At 53.8% G+C, this 14,475-nt stretch overlaps 1 protein-coding gene and 1 long non-coding RNA gene across 10 annotated transcripts in view; one reads left to right on the forward strand and one right to left on the reverse strand.

The window, feature by feature from the left end:
• LOC101787898 (uncharacterized) overlaps positions 1-14,475 on the forward strand; it is a 33,362-nt gene that overhangs the window by 13,293 nt on the left and 5,594 nt on the right. For 5 of the 8 annotated variants that reach the window (XR_010044581.1, XR_010044580.1, XR_010044582.1 and 2 more), the window contains 3 exons: positions 687-813; positions 6,420-6,552; positions 9,069-9,153. This is a non-coding gene — a long non-coding RNA (uncharacterized LOC101787898). The other 3 variants (XR_001202351.3, XR_010044583.1, XR_002792476.2) reach the window with 3 other exon arrangements.
• Positions 7,290-14,462, reverse strand: LOC106028747 (uncharacterized). Of its 2 annotated transcripts, none has more exons than XM_063240270.1 (3): positions 13,463-14,462; positions 12,885-13,044; positions 7,290-7,878 (listed from the first exon to the last, which is right to left on the reverse strand). In XM_063240270.1, exons 1-3 carry the CDS (start codon positions 13,750-13,752, stop codon positions 7,363-7,365), a joined length of 966 nt encoding a protein of 321 aa, XP_063096340.1. In that variant the 5' UTR covers positions 13,753-14,462; the 3' UTR covers positions 7,290-7,362. The 2 variants fall into 2 exon arrangements, 1 of the variants encoding a protein (XP_063096340.1); XR_010044579.1 differs by lacking the exon at positions 7,290-7,878 and adding an exon at positions 11,004-11,993 and having other exon boundaries at positions 13,463-14,455.

Consider the following 14,475-nt stretch of genomic DNA (forward strand, 5'->3'; position numbering starts at 1 on the left):
CTGAGAAGTGAAGCTAGCATTTAGAGATTAAATGTCATCCTTTTGGCGTTGGAAAGTTGTTTACCTTGCGCTCTCTGTGTCTCCATGTTGGCTCCCTTCCAGTTCACATGTGATGGCCTTCCCTGTACTGCTGCATCTTTAACTAAGTGACTGAGCTGGCCTTCCATTGGCCAGGGGAGGGCTTTCATTCCAGACACTTCCTCTGATTGGTGGGTAGGCCAGTGGCAGGTGAAAAGCTTTCTTGGATTGGCTGAGGGCAGGGTATCAAATCTGAATTTGCATTTCACTTGCTTGAAGGGGAGGGGGAAGCAGCCCAGCAGCTTTCTAAAATCTCTTTAGGGGTGTGCGTAGGCTCTTGTGTCTGCCTGCTTTTGACTGCCCAGTCGAAGCCTCTTCTGTGCCTTTTTAAACTGCATGTACTGTAAGGAAGGATAGCTCAGGGCTTCCCAAACTTTCTTCGTTTTTGGAGGGAGGAAGGTTGCAGAGATGGGTATGCAAGGCTTGACCACATTGGAAGGAAATATTTGTCCGCTAGTTTGTTGTTGGAAAAGGGAATTTTCCAATCAGCCACACCTCAGTGTTGTGGCAAAATAATTCTTGGCTCCCCTGGAAACGCTTGGGCAAGGTAGGGCAGAACTGCTGCTGCCACCACCCTGGGCTTCCTGCTGACTCCAGGCTACTCCCAGGGGACAGGAGATTTGCATTGACGTCCGGCTGTCCAGAGGTCCTTCAGAGCCAGTCCTGAGCCTAGTCTACCACGGGAAGAAGCGCCTTCCTTTTGGAAGCTGTTGATGCTGCCTGGTGCATGGAAAGGTGAGGATGGGGATCAACCACCAGAAATTGGGTATTTTGTGGGATTTCCCAAAAAAGTCATCGGGCAACAAGCGGTTTGGAGGTCCTGGGTGAGGATGGTTTTGTTGGTCTGAGGAACCAGGAGAGTGAGAATAAAACTGGGGCAGCAGGCTGGTCACCTGTGATGGGGGAGGGAGAGTGGGTTCTGGCTCCTCATCCTGCCCATGGGGTTGGTCTCAAATGGGTGGGGAGGGGGTTTCCAGAGGCCTGGGCCATGCGCAGTGGCCCCCACCCATGACTGCGCATCTGGAAGCGCATTGCGCCCTGAGTCTCCGGCCTAGGACAAGCACCGCCCTCCTCATTACATAACGGAGGGCCAGTGTGTGCCTTCTCGACCCTTCCTTGTAACCTTACCTCCTTGCTCCCGGGGCCCTCGGGCCGGGGGGAGATATAATGGGGGGCAGTGGCAGGGGTAGCTCTTGACCAGAAAGGTATGAGGAGAGAAATGGTTTGCTGTCCTACCCCAGAGCGTGGGCCGCAGACCATCCTCCTGAATGCCCTGAGTCACCTATGGCCCCCAGGCCTCTTGGGGTGGGGGAGGGTCGTGCCTCCCTTCTGATTTGGGGAGGCAGTTCCTGCAGACGAAGACGAGCTGACAGTTGTGAGTGTGAAGAAGGTGTGGAGGCCTCTGGGGAGGTGGTCAAAGGTTTTGTCTCTGGTTCATCTTTCCCTGGGAGGACCCCTTTTCGGATCCTTCGGACTGGCTGCCATTTTGGAGGCATCTCTGCTAGTCTCTGACATGGTGGCTGGTGGCGTTGATTCTTAAGGTCCCCACTGTGCCAGTTCCGCAGAGTGGGCGGGGGGCGGGTGCTGTGACGGAGGAGAGAAGGGGAGGCAAGGCACAGCAGAGGCGGGCACAATGGTGGCTGCCGCAGTGAGGGTGGCCCCAGGGGTAGAAGTGCCCTTCTCACCCTCAGGTGTAGTCCCTGGCAGGGGTCGCAGCAGAAGCAGGAGGTTCCCCAGCCCAGGGTCCTAGCTCTGTGGACTGTGGACATTGGGCTTCCCAGGTCCTTATCAGCCTGAGGCTGAGCTGGGGAAGGGCTGAGTGTTGGGAGGCAAGTGGAGGCAGAAACAGCAGCTCACCCCAGATGTCAGACCTGTGTCCCCCATACAGGCTCTGTCTCCACAGTCCCCCCATGGGGACAGGAAGTGAAGTCCACGGGAGCCTGCAGGACTTGTTTGGATGACCCTGCCTTTGCCCTCTTTCTAACCTGTGTCGCCTCCATACCCTCTTCAGAGCATAGTTCCGAGGCTGCTGTCCTCCAGGCAGACTCCCTGCTGCCCGTCCCTCTCCTCTCTGGGCCCTTCTACGTGCAGCGGCCATCTTGTCTGTCTTGCTCACAGATTTAAAATGGTTTCTCGTTGTTCCCAGAATGGAATTCGTTCCCTGTAGCATGATGCTCCGGGCTGTCTGGAACTGCCTTAATTTTCCTGTGCTCTTTCACTCTCTCGGTTTCCCTAGATGGACCATACATTCCAGCACAGCCAGACCACTCATGTTTTCTTGCTTTTCCTCTCTCCCTGTTTCTACTAGTGGTATTTTCCATGCCTGTTCTCCACCGTGTCCACCTGTGGCAGGCAGACCCACCTCATCCACGGACCTCTCGTCTCCCTCACAAGAAGCAGTCCTCATCCCACTCCTCCTGTTTTGACATGCCTGCGGCTGTATCCCATAAGCCTCGCTCCTCTTCTAATGGTACTTTCATGGTGTTATGGTTCCTTGTGAGAAGTCTTATATCACTATTACAGTGTGGACTCTTAAGAGAGAGGCTAGAGAAAGGAAGAACACAGGTGCCTATTCGGTGCCTTCTCTTTGCCAGATACCATGGTAGGCTCTTTTGGGGCAGTTATTTCATTTATTTTCACTTAACTTTGCGTAGGAACCCTGTGGCTGGCAGTTGGTCTGGTCATGGTTAGAGCCCTGGTCTTTCGAAGCCTTTACATTTTTCCTTTCTGAATCCTTGGTGTTTGCCAGATGCCTGTTCAGAGGCAGATCTTGAAAATGTGGCTATTTAAGGAATGTTGTAAGTCCCTAATGCTTTGTAGGAATTTGGGTGGCTGATCTTCTTGGGTCCATGATCAGGGTTACTTAGCTGTTCTATGCCTGTCTTATTAACTTTCTTCTCTTCTTTGTGGCCAGGTTCACTCAGATGATGGGTGTGTGTGTGTGTGTGTGTGTGTGTGAGTGATAGAAACCAGCAGGTTGACAAACCCCAGTTGTCCTCCCTACTTTCTCTTGGAGTGGACGATGCTGTCTTCACAGGAGGGTTAGCCCTGGGCGATGGGGGTAGGAGTCGAGACCTTGGATTGGACACACTGAGGTCTGTACCTTGGGCCTACTTCTTCTCAACCAGGTGATTTTAGATAAGACTTAGGGTCTTCAATCTGTGAGGTGGAGCTGTGATAACCGATTAGGCAGAAATGCCTACTACAGTGCCAGGCAGTAGGATCCTCTGTGCCTGTCACTGGAGGAGAGCTAGGGGAGGAAGTGTGTGCCTCGGGTGTCTCAGCAGGAGCAGGGAGATGTGACCTGGTGTAGGCACTTCAGGCCTTGGGAGGTGCCTCCCCAATGGGACTAGATACCCTGTCCTCTGAAGCAAAAAGGGGGGTGCTGTGGGCCCCAAGTGTTGAGGACTGGAGGTGGCAGAGTGAGGGTTAAGCAGGGAGCCTTCCTGGGAACCTTTTGATGCCAGGTTCGCTTTCCTTCTTTCGGAATCTCGGCAGTGGCTGCCTGCTTTCTGACGCTGTTGAGTCCCGTGGGAGGGACGCTGGGCACCCTGATGCCCCCCATCACCAGTTCCGGGGCTGCAGAGCGGAGAGTGACGACAGCCATGAGTCGCCTGTCGACGGCAGTGGGGGCCCTGGTGACGGCTGCTTTGTTGTTTTTTTCCTCTTTGGAAGATGACTCAGTGTATCGGGAGCCGGGAGATGGAGCTCTCCACTGAGTGGCCAGAATGTTCTGTCAACATGAAAGCGGCAGAAACAGCTCATCGGCTCTGCGCTGATCCTGTGCCTGGGGTCATTTTCAGGGAGGGCCGGGTAGGGTAGAGGAAGATGCCCTGCCAGGCCTCAGAATGGGGACCACCAGGTGCCTCCTCTCGGCACCACAAACCAGGAATTTTAGGTTAGAGAATCAGAGTGCAGCTGGTGGTGTTGTGTTGTTCAGGGAGCTTGGAAAAGAGTCCTTTTTTTGAGCTGTTCTCACAGGTCCCAAATGACAGACAGCTTCCGAACGTTAGACAGACATCTTCCTAGGGGGTTCTCCCAGAGCTATGTCTGTGATGGGATTGACGATCATTTTCTTGGGTAGGAGAGTGGCTGCCTTCTTGGGCTGAAGATGGAGACCCCTGAGTGGTGACCTGGGGAGGCAGGGCCAAGAGATCTCCGTGTGAAAGAGGGTGGGCCCTAAGCTAAAGGCCATGCCCTTTCTTTCCTTCATGTCCCCAGTGAGAGCTTTCTTCTTCCATCTACCGCATTTCCTTGTGAGGCAAAGTAGTGGATGCTGGGATCTTCACCTTTTGTGATTCGTCATGGTGGTGCGGGTTCTAGGCGGTCCTTGGTGCCGCAGCACTGCGCCATAGGCGCGTGATCCCCCCGCCCGCCCCGCCTGCCGTGCCACCGTGCCCGCCTGCCGCGCCACCGTGTCTGCGTGCCATCTTGGGAGCAGGAGACAGGATGTACCACCGCTGCCGGGCCATTATTCCCCTTCTCTCCATTGCCGCCCTCAGCCAGAGTCTGGAGGCGGACAAAGCAAGCAGACAACGGGTGCTTGGGGACTGAGGGACGACCTAGCCCGGGGCTCGATCCCTGCTGTCCCCGTGAGCATTGCTCAGTCTCTAGCATCCAGTCTGGTGGCTGATGCTGGCACTGCCATTTGTGAAGCATCTCCTCCTCTCACCAGGAACTCCCAGGTGACTCAGTAGGGTAGCTGGGAGGGGCGGCACCTGGCCTTGAGAGCCAGTGGAGTCCAGAGGAGACTCAGCTGTGGTTGTGGCAGAGGCTGGAGCAGGACAGGGGCTGGGGGCTGGAGTGCAGAGGCAACCACAGCTCCCTAGCTCTGTATCTTTTTGAGCCTGGATACAGAGCAGCTTGACCTAAAAAGATTGCGTGTATGTGTGCGTGGGAGTTGGGATGCTTTGTGTCTCGTATCTCTGTGTCCTGAGCTATGTGTGTGATGAGAGCCTGGGCTCCTGAGAGGCCTGTCGCCTCTTAGGCTTCTTTGCACCAAGCTACTGGACAGGCCCTCCTCGATGGGGCTCTGCACCCACTCTGTGACAATAGGCCCTGGTCCTTTTGCCCAGAGTCATCTTGCTTGTCTTTGGATGCTGGACAAGCAGCTGAGGGCTGTGGTTCCAAGAACCACATATACACTCCAGGTAGGGCGCTAGCTGTGGTCTGTGTAGGTTGTTGTTGGGGGCCCCAGGGAGCAAGCCCACCTGCCCTCCCTTGTCTTTTCCACAGAGAAGGAAGAGAGCAGAGAAGGACCTATCGGCATGAGCCATGCTGAGGAGGGTGCTGGCAAGTGCAAGGTGATGTTCTGGTGCTGGGTTGACAAGGCCCCCATGCCTTCTTCAGCTCAGATGCCTGGCAGTCCTGCTCACTGCTGCAGAAAGTGCTCATCTGCGTACGCTGACATTTGTTCTTCAGACATCAGACATGGACAGATGTTTGCTACTCATGTTCCCTATTCTCTTCCTGGGCACCCTACCCTTGGTCCTCTGGAAGAGAGGACTGGATTGCTTTTCTGGAGCTCCTGGACTTGTGTTCAGCCTCCACACGATCCCCTCACATTCAGTTTACCCTAAACTCCAAACCAGCAGCCTGTTGTCCTTGCAGCTGATAATGGCCCGCATGGCAGGGCCCTGTGTGCCCTCCCTGTGCCCAGGGGGAGGCCAGGCTCCTGGTTGGCTGGCGCAGGAGAGCAGTCCTTGCCAGCACCTAGCATGGTTCCCTGCCAAGTTCTAGCTCCAGATCTCTAGGCTGGTAGGAACCTAGACTATATATAGCATTGTGCTAAGCAGTTTTATCAGGCGACTCTACCCTCCCCAGGGAAAGGGGTGCTCCGATCAAGAACAAGCCCGAGGGCCTCATGCGCCATCTCCCTGGGCCTTTGATTCTGGGAAAGTGTGTGCACCTGTGTGGGTTTGGGGCTGCCAAACTGACTTTCTCTTCCCCTCTTTCGGAGGCTTATCAATTCAGAGGTCCTACCAGAGCGACCAGGAGGGCAGGGCGTCCTCCGGTGGATGCGAGGCTTGAAGGAGGAGAGAGTGGGGCCGTGTGCAGCCTCAGGTCTCTTTAGTTTCCTGTTGGCCTTGCTTTGCCCAAGGGTGTCTTTTGACCTTTGCCTTCCTTTTCTTGGATCTCTCTCTGTCCTCACCTTCCTCCTTTTGGATTTTCTTTCGGACATGTGGTACAGACTGACTTGCTGAGCCCCCTGTCGAATCTGCACTGTGCCCTCACCCCACGTGACCAGCAGGCATCCTCAGGAGGATGCTGCGTGGTGACAGGTGTTGGGACAGGTGATTCAGAGCAGAGTGAGTGAGATACTCTCCCTCTCTCTCTCACAGGTGCCATTCCACCAGCAGTCCATGTGGCTCCATGACCGTGATGCTGGCAGATGTGACAGCACCCCAGATTTGTCAGCGAATCATCAGCAGGCTGCTCAGGAAACTGGGGCTGAAGCCCTTCCTCACTTGCCAGGTAGGATCAGCATGGCTGCTCCCTGGGCCTTGCTACCCTGTTCTCCTCCCATTCCACCCTCAGTGAGGGAATCCTTGGCCTCCTCCATAGAGAATCTCAACACAATTGCTCTCTTCTCCCGTTTTCCTGCGCCTGGCTTTCCTGTGAATGGGCTGAGTGGCCAGCAGAGGCTGGGGGAAGGGCAGCCAGCTGAGGTGACCATGACTGAGCTGTGGCGCATATGGGCGACCGCTGGGTGGAGCTGTGGGTGTGGCAAGAGCAGGGCATTCGGGGCTCCCACAGAAGGGCACAGATGTTGTCCTTGGGTTCCCCGTCCAGCTCTGGGCTTAATCCCTTGGTGCCGTTAGTCTGCTTGGGGCGTCATCATTCCTGTGTGTTCTGGATGCCAGCCTTGCTCTGGACACCTTTCACTGTGATGGGGCTGAGCCTGGGACTGAGGTCTGGAATTGAGACCAGCTGAGTAGGGGCTTTGGGGCTTCCCCAGGTTTGAAGGTCTCTTTCTTCTTCAAGGCCTCACTGTTTCTATCTTAAAACAAGAGTCCTGGCCCAATAAGCCATGGCAATGCATTTAACCCTTTCCTCTGCCTCGCTTACTGTTGCTTGCAGTGAGAGCTGAGTGATTAGAACCGATAAAGGCCAGTGCAGCACCACTGAGCACATCTGGAATCCGGAGGGAGCCTGAGGCAAGAGGGTTGCAAATTCACATCCTACCTGAACTACTTAGCCAGTCCCTGTCTCAAAATAAAAACTAGAAAAGGGTGGTGGGTGTATGTTCAGTGGTTAGAGTGCCCCTGGGCTCAAGCCCCTATATCACACACACACACACACACACACACACACACACACACACACACACGCACGTGCGCACGCATGCACGCACACGCACAAAGTGACGATGATAATCCCCAGCACTGGGCCTGTCCCACTGTGGGGAGAATTCAGATTGCAGGAGATTGCCACGTCTCTAGCCAGGAAAGCTTTAGCAAGTAGATTCCCGCCGTGCTTTTGGCCACTGGGGCCAGCTGGAGTCAGCTGAGAGCAGATTTGGGGGCTGAAGATAGAAGGGACAGTGCTAGGGGACTTTGTGAGGCACTGTGGGGTCCCACTTCCTCCTGTGCTTCCTGGGTGAGCATGTCTCTCTGCTGTCCAGGGAAGCTGGGGAACTGCAGCACCCAGATTCTGACAGCTCTCCTCCCTGGGATGAATCTCTGGCCGAGTTGATCGTGAGAAGCCAAGATGGTGCAGAAGGGCTTGGTATCTCTTCCTCTGAAGCTGTGGCCCCTGCAGCACTGTGCAGTGAGGGATGGCAGGGAGCTGGGGCTGGAGCTGGAACAAAGAGGGGGGGTCAGTCCCCTGCAACTGGGAAGGTGAGCCAGTGAGCTGGCCAGGCCCTGGGGAGGTGCCGAAGAGCTGGGAACAGGCAGGGCTGCCGGTTGTGCATTCGAACCTCAGCTCTCATATCTATCCCGTACCCCCAACTCTGGTGATCCCTCCTCTCATTTACAGCTCTGCCCTTTCCCAACAGGGAAAACCCAGGTGGGCAGCAAAGGGGAAATTTGTTTTACTCAGTCCCACAGTTGTCTCTGTGAGTTGGACTTGGTGCCTCTCTGCCGAGGTTCCTATTTCTGTCCCTCATCTAGTTCTTTGTCCCCTGCTTACGAGCCTGGCTTCTGCTACCAAAATGGGGGAGCATCATATGTTGCCAGTCAGGGGGCAGGACAGTGGACATCCCCAATCCCCCTGAGGGGGCTCAGACGTGTCTGGCTCTTTTTTCTTGACTTCGGAGTCCCTGTGATCTGAGAGCTGGAGGCAGTATGCCTCCAGATTTCCATCTGGGATCCAGCAGTGGAGACTAATAGTACCCACAGCACTGGGGCCAAGGTCTTGAGTTTGGCCCAAAGTTGTGCAGGAGTGACTGGGCCCCTGACTGGGTCCCACTTCTTCTACTCCACTGAGCCCTGCTTTGTCAGGGGTGTGCAATGTTTAGTGCACATCCTGGCTGTGTCTCCTATTTTGGGACTCCTGGGGCTGAAACTGCAGCTTTCAAGAGGATGTGCATCTCACCTGCCTGACAGTTTTTCCGGATGTGTGTGTATGTGATGACCTGCCTGGTCTGTCTGTGGGAGGCCCTAGTGGCTGTGTTCTGCCGGGACTTGCAGTGGCCCTGAGGAAAGTGCAGACTGGGCTTGGTCTTTACTGGCTTCTTTAAGGAAGGTCTTCGTGGCCGGTGAATCCATGGAATACTCTGGGTGCCATGGTGTGGGGGCCCAGGCTGCAGCATCCAGCCTGCATGGGTAGATGGGTTGCTGTATGGGCAAGGGGTTCCATGTGGTTGGGTCCCTGGGCGAGGTCAATAGGTTGAGCTCCTTGCAGAGGATTTGCACTTAAATGCCAGTTTAGGTTTGTGATGAGGCCGGAGGTGTGAGGTGGCATCAGAGTTCTGCCCAGGTGCCAGTCAGGGAGGTGGAAGCTGACCTTTCTTCAGGCCCCTCTTGTTTATCTGATTTCATCTCCAGGCAACCATGTGACGCAGGCTTCATTTCCCTCACGACTGAAGGAACCTTAGTTAAAGAAGTGATTCAACCAAGGTCACATTCTTGGGTAAGTGCAGTTGTTGACATTTACATCCGGACATTTCTGATTTCAAAACCTCTACTTTCCTCATCCTCATGGATGAGCATCACATCTTTTGTGAAATGAGACCCTCAGAAGTGACATGCACCAGAGCAAATGGCAGACGTGCAGGGACCTTTTCAGGTCCCCAGGGTGGCTGGGTAAGTTCCTGTTTGGAGAGGTGGAGTTGAGATGGGTGCCCTTTCATGTCCAGCAAGGCTGAGCAGGGCAAGGATGCTCCTTGTCAGATATGTGCAGAGTTTCTAACTAGGTGCTGAGTGCTGTGCTAGGTGCTGGAGAGGCAGAATCCAAGGAAACGGTGTTCCCTCTTGGGAACTGCATTCAGTATGAGGAGAGATCAGTGTGAGCCGAGCATGGTGGCACATGCCTATAATCCCAGCACTCTGGGAAGCTGAGGAAGGGGGATTGCAAGTTTGAGTCAACCTGGGTAACTTAGCAACTTACCAAGACGTCGTCTCAAAATAAAAAAAAAATTTTAAAAAGGCTCAGTATGAAGACTCTGAGTTTAGTCCCTATGACTGCCAAAAGATTTTTAAAATAGAAGAAATTTTGAAATGCCTTCAATGATCCTGTGTACAGATTGTGTGGGGTTGAAGGAGCAGGGAGGCCATGTTGGTTAAACTTGCTTCCAACGGATCAAGAATGATAGATACAAACCCTCTTGTTTCCTGACAACTGGGAGAGTTCTTTTGAGGGCCCCACAGGTCTCAAGAATGTGGAGCAGGTCGGGGTTGGGAAGTAGAAGTCAGTGTCAAGCTTATGTCGCCAGCAGACTTTTTCCATTTCCGAGGCCACCCTTGACCACCCGTCTCCCAGCTCATCAGATGCCAGCTGGCTTTCGTGCCTTAGCCTGGTCACTGTGTCTCTCTCGTCCCTGCAGTCCAGAGAACATTCCAGTCAAGTCTCTGCCAAGTCACTGCTCAGATGTGTCTGCAGGAGGCAGACTCAAATCAGCCTCTCTGCCAGGCCGGTGGTTCCGGACTGATGCTCAGGATGGGGCGGAGGGATGTGCCCATTGCTGGGTGTTGGGATTTGCTTCGTGCCGTGCTCGGTTGGAGCAGGCAGTTGGTGACAGAGATGGGACGTGTGTTCCATGTGGGCGGCTGCAGGGCTCAGCTCAGCCAGCCACTGCGGGGCCACCTAAACCATGGAGCTGCCACCTGCTACCAGAGGTCTGGAATCGCCCAGGGATTGTGGCTGGGTTTGTTGGGGAGGAGGCTGGTTAGGGCAGCCAGACTTGTGCTGCTTGGCGTGGAGGAGTCAGCAGACCCTGTTGGTAAGAACTCACTTGATTACTCCTTTAATCCTCAGTTTCCTTATCTAGGAAACAAGGGAGTTGAACTAGAATCTGGAAGATCCAACTCTCAATATGGGATCTTTCCAGGAGGTTCCAGGAGGTATTGCTTAGCCAGAAACTCAGGACCAAGAGATCAAAGTCTTGAATCATCCTGAGAGAAGGGGAGGCAGCTTGAAGACTTGAGAGCAACTGGAATCCTGGTTCCCAAAAGGTGTGACTAGGATGGGAGGGTGGGTAAGGACAAGTTTTGAAGGACTGCCCAGGAGGAACAGGGGCTGCTGGGAAGGCAGGATGGTAAAAGGCTGCTACTGAAGATGTTCTGTCCTATCTGGAGCTGAATCCTGGCCATGATGGGATCATGGTTCGGGGAAATCCATCTATTCTAGGGCCTGCCTATGAGTCCAGAGGTTTCCCTTTATATTTAGCTTTTCTTCCCCATGTGGCTGTTTAAAGCCTTCTATTTTATAACTTTAAAATAAAGAAGATAATGAAAGAAAAGGAAAAAAAGCCACAAAAACTCTCAGAGTTACCCGTTCCATTTTAATGTCAGATCAGTCTCAAAAAGAGCTCAAATAAAGCACAAGCTGGAAAGCCCAGGGTCCCAGGGTGACCAGGACTCCAGCCAGGCTTCTGCAGCAACCTCCATCCCAGGAGTTCCCACTCCTCCAAGTTCTCATGGGTAGGAAGCCCTGGGGCTGCCCATCCAGCCACACAGAAGCAGAGATGTTCCTCTAGATCATTTTCTATGTGCCATGCCAGAGGACCTGGAATTTGTAACTTTGAGCATTCTGCACCCCCACTGTGGTGCAGGGATGTGGGTGAGGGCTGTGGCAGCATGGGAGGGAATTGATTGGTAATCATCTGTTCATGTCCGTGTAGTTTTGTTTTCACATTTGCTGATTCTCGGACAACTTTGTGCAGAGAGGTGACATTAGCCCTGTCATCGGTGAATCTGACCAAGGCAGGACTGACTGCTTGAACCTGCACCCAGGTCCTGTGGTCCAGCTACCATTTCTGTGGGATTTGACCCAGGTGCTGGGGCAGGACTAGGGTCTTTGGAAATGGACTTGACCTTTGAGGGCCTCTGATTTCTTCTCTGTGCATTTGAGGTGGGAAACCTCAAAATGTCCAGATTATTTAATTTCTGGGAGCTCTCTCCTAGTGTTTCTGAACGCTGGAACACATGTGGAAGCTTCAGGACTGACTGTGGGACGCTTCTGGCCATCCTGACCCTTCTGGACGGCAGGGACGTGTGTGCGCAGAGGTATTAGCAAGGTCTGTGGTGCATAGCTTGTCAGCACGGCAGCTTCACCGTGGGGTCTCTGAGAGGTGTCCAGCAGCTGTGTCCAGGGTGCCCAGGCCTTCCCTGAATGCCTAATGTGTGCTGCCTGATGCCAGAGGCTGTGGAGCACAGCAGGAAGTGCCGGCTGCTGGAAACGTGAAGTCAGACCCTAGAAACACTGGCTGCAGGTCTGCTCGTTGGCCTCACAGATGACTCTGGAAGGGAAGTCTGCCCTGGCAGAGGAATCTGGGTGAGAGAACTCATAGGCATCTGCATTCTGGGGATCCTGAACATAACCCATTTTAAGGGAAGTTCCTGAAGGAACTTCATTTGAACAAACTCGGAGGTCATATAAAGAAGTGAAGAGATGCTTGTTTTTATAACAAGTTTGCTTGCAATGGTTTAGGGTTTTTCTGTGGTGTTCCCCGAGGAGTGGTTAAGCGTGGACAGTGCGGTGTGCATGTGTGTCTGACCAGCTGTCCATTTTTGCTCTGGAAACAAAAGCCTGGTTTATGCAGTAGGGATGTGAGGGACATGGTTGATGGAAGGAAGACATCTTTGGTGGCCTCAGATGAAGAGATATATCGCGTGGGACCTGATTGTGTTCACTCACCTGAAGTCAGAAGAGGATGGACAATGGCAGGGAGGGAGACTTAAGATGCAAGGATAGCTGTGTGTCACATCTCAGGGTTCCCAAGGGGAGAGAAAGCCTCTCCCCGTGATAGGGAATCTGGACGTTCTTGACAGGGTCTGTCTTGTCCTGAGGCTGTGGGACTTTGTGCTTCTTGAGAGGAGCATGAGGTTTGGATCTCAGGATCTTGAGCCCGCTCTTTAACTCGGCCCTCATTCTCCCCTCTGTCTGGAGGAAGTCCTCAGCTGTGGGAGTGCACAGAACCTGGGACTCTTAACTTCTGACCCTGATCCTGCAGGAGCTGATACTATTTGCATGTGAAAATTGGAGACAGCCAGGGAGGCTAGCTCAGTGGAGGTGTAAGCTCCTGCCTAGCAAGCTCAAGGTCAAGAGTTCGATCTCCAGTACCAAAAGAGAAAAAAGAAAATTGGAGACAGGCGTGTCCTGAGTTGCTCTGATTCTGTATTTGTGCTGTTACCACTACTCACCTCTGCTGATTCCTCTCGGTCTAGTGACCTCTGATGGGCACTGTGGTGGGAGTGTGGTGTGGATGGGCAGGGCCAGATGTGGCTTGCAGGAAGAAGGCTGGAGGCCGAGAGGATGTCTTGGGACCCACGGTCTTGGGAGCAGAGGGGCATTCTATGGAGTCTGAAATAAAGCAGTCATGGCTGGGTGAGAGTTGTATTCAGTGCAGAAAGTTCTATGTGCTTTTGTCTTATCTGCAGGTGCAGGTTTATACCAGGCCTGATGGGTGAGGGACATGGTTAGTGCCTGCAAGACCATGCTTGTTTCCTACTGCATTTTCTCCTTTCCTTCCTATTCCCCATTCCCTTATTCCTTAGGCATATGTGAATGTAATCATGCCTCAGTGTCTGTGGTGGATTGGATTCCAAAATTCATAGATTCCCTCGCCCCTTCTGTAGCATGGCAGAACATTTACATTTAACACACACGCATCCTCCCATAGACTTGACATTGCCTCCAGATTACTTAGAATACCTAGTCCAGTGTAAGTGCCGTGCACATAGTTGTCCCATTGTTAGGGAATAAGGACGAGAATACAAACCTTACGTGGTACAAAAGCAGCTCCTGTAACATAGGTATATTCAGCTCTGGGTTAGACGCCAGGCAGGAAGGACCGGCTGTGTTTGTCCACGCAGTTCTGTCGTTCTCTTGTGGCCCAGTTCTGCAAGTGTCACTGGTATGGGTGAAATGTGGCTCAGCAGGGAGCCCTACCAGCTGTGGGACGTTGATTACATCGCCCTCCTGAGTCCTGGCCTGGGAGAATGGATAGCTGAGGAGGTGGGGACCCAGGCTGTCCTCCCTGGGGCCAGCTTGGCCCCACCTTGCCCACATCTTGTTTGGAGGGCCGTCCAGGTGTGTCACACCTCAGGCCTTATTGACTGTTCCTTCTTTTCAGCCTGAGCCCTGAGTGGTGTCTTTGGAAGTCTAAGTGTGCATGTAACCCTGCTAGGTGAAGGGAGAAGATGGGCGAAGGCTCAGGGACAAGAACACAGGCTGCTGGCCACTGGTCTTTTCCCCCAGACAGGTGGATTCGGTGTTCAAAAGGGACTCATTTACTCTTCCGGCCCTAAACAAGGTTATTTGTGTTTTCTCTCCTTCTCTCTTTTCCCTCTTTGCTCTCTTCCACCCTCCCCACCCCCCCAGCCTCCGAAGAACTTAATCTGCTGGACAACAAACAATACTGTTATAAAACTTGGAAAACAAGAGGGCGAGGCCTCCCCGACAAGGAGAAGGGCATGCTGGGTAACGGCCCGAGGGAGCGTGCCAGGCCTGTTATGGAGCCGGGCGGGAGCCCAGCTGGCCGGGTACCTGGGCGCCTGCCCCTGCCCTGCCCTGCCCACTTGCCCAGCCATCCGCAGTCCAGAGGGGAAGGAGCCAAAAGGAAAGGGGGCAGAAGCACTGTTCAAAAGGGAAGTCCTGTGTGCTCCCCCTCTTTGATCTGCCGGGCAGGCGCACCAAACTATGAAGCTTCCTCCTCCTTCCCCTCCTTCCATCCCCTCCTTCCTCCTTCCCTCCCACACTCCTGTTCTGTTCTGTGCTCTCCTCTCCTCTCTC

The sequence above is a fragment of the Cavia porcellus genome, unplaced genomic scaffold (assembly GCF_034190915.1).
Source record: "Cavia porcellus strain 051 isolate PalLab524CR breed Dunkin Hartley unplaced genomic scaffold, mCavPor4.1 scaffold_29, whole genome shotgun sequence".
Classification (NCBI taxonomy): Eukaryota; Metazoa; Chordata; class Mammalia; order Rodentia; family Caviidae; genus Cavia; species Cavia porcellus.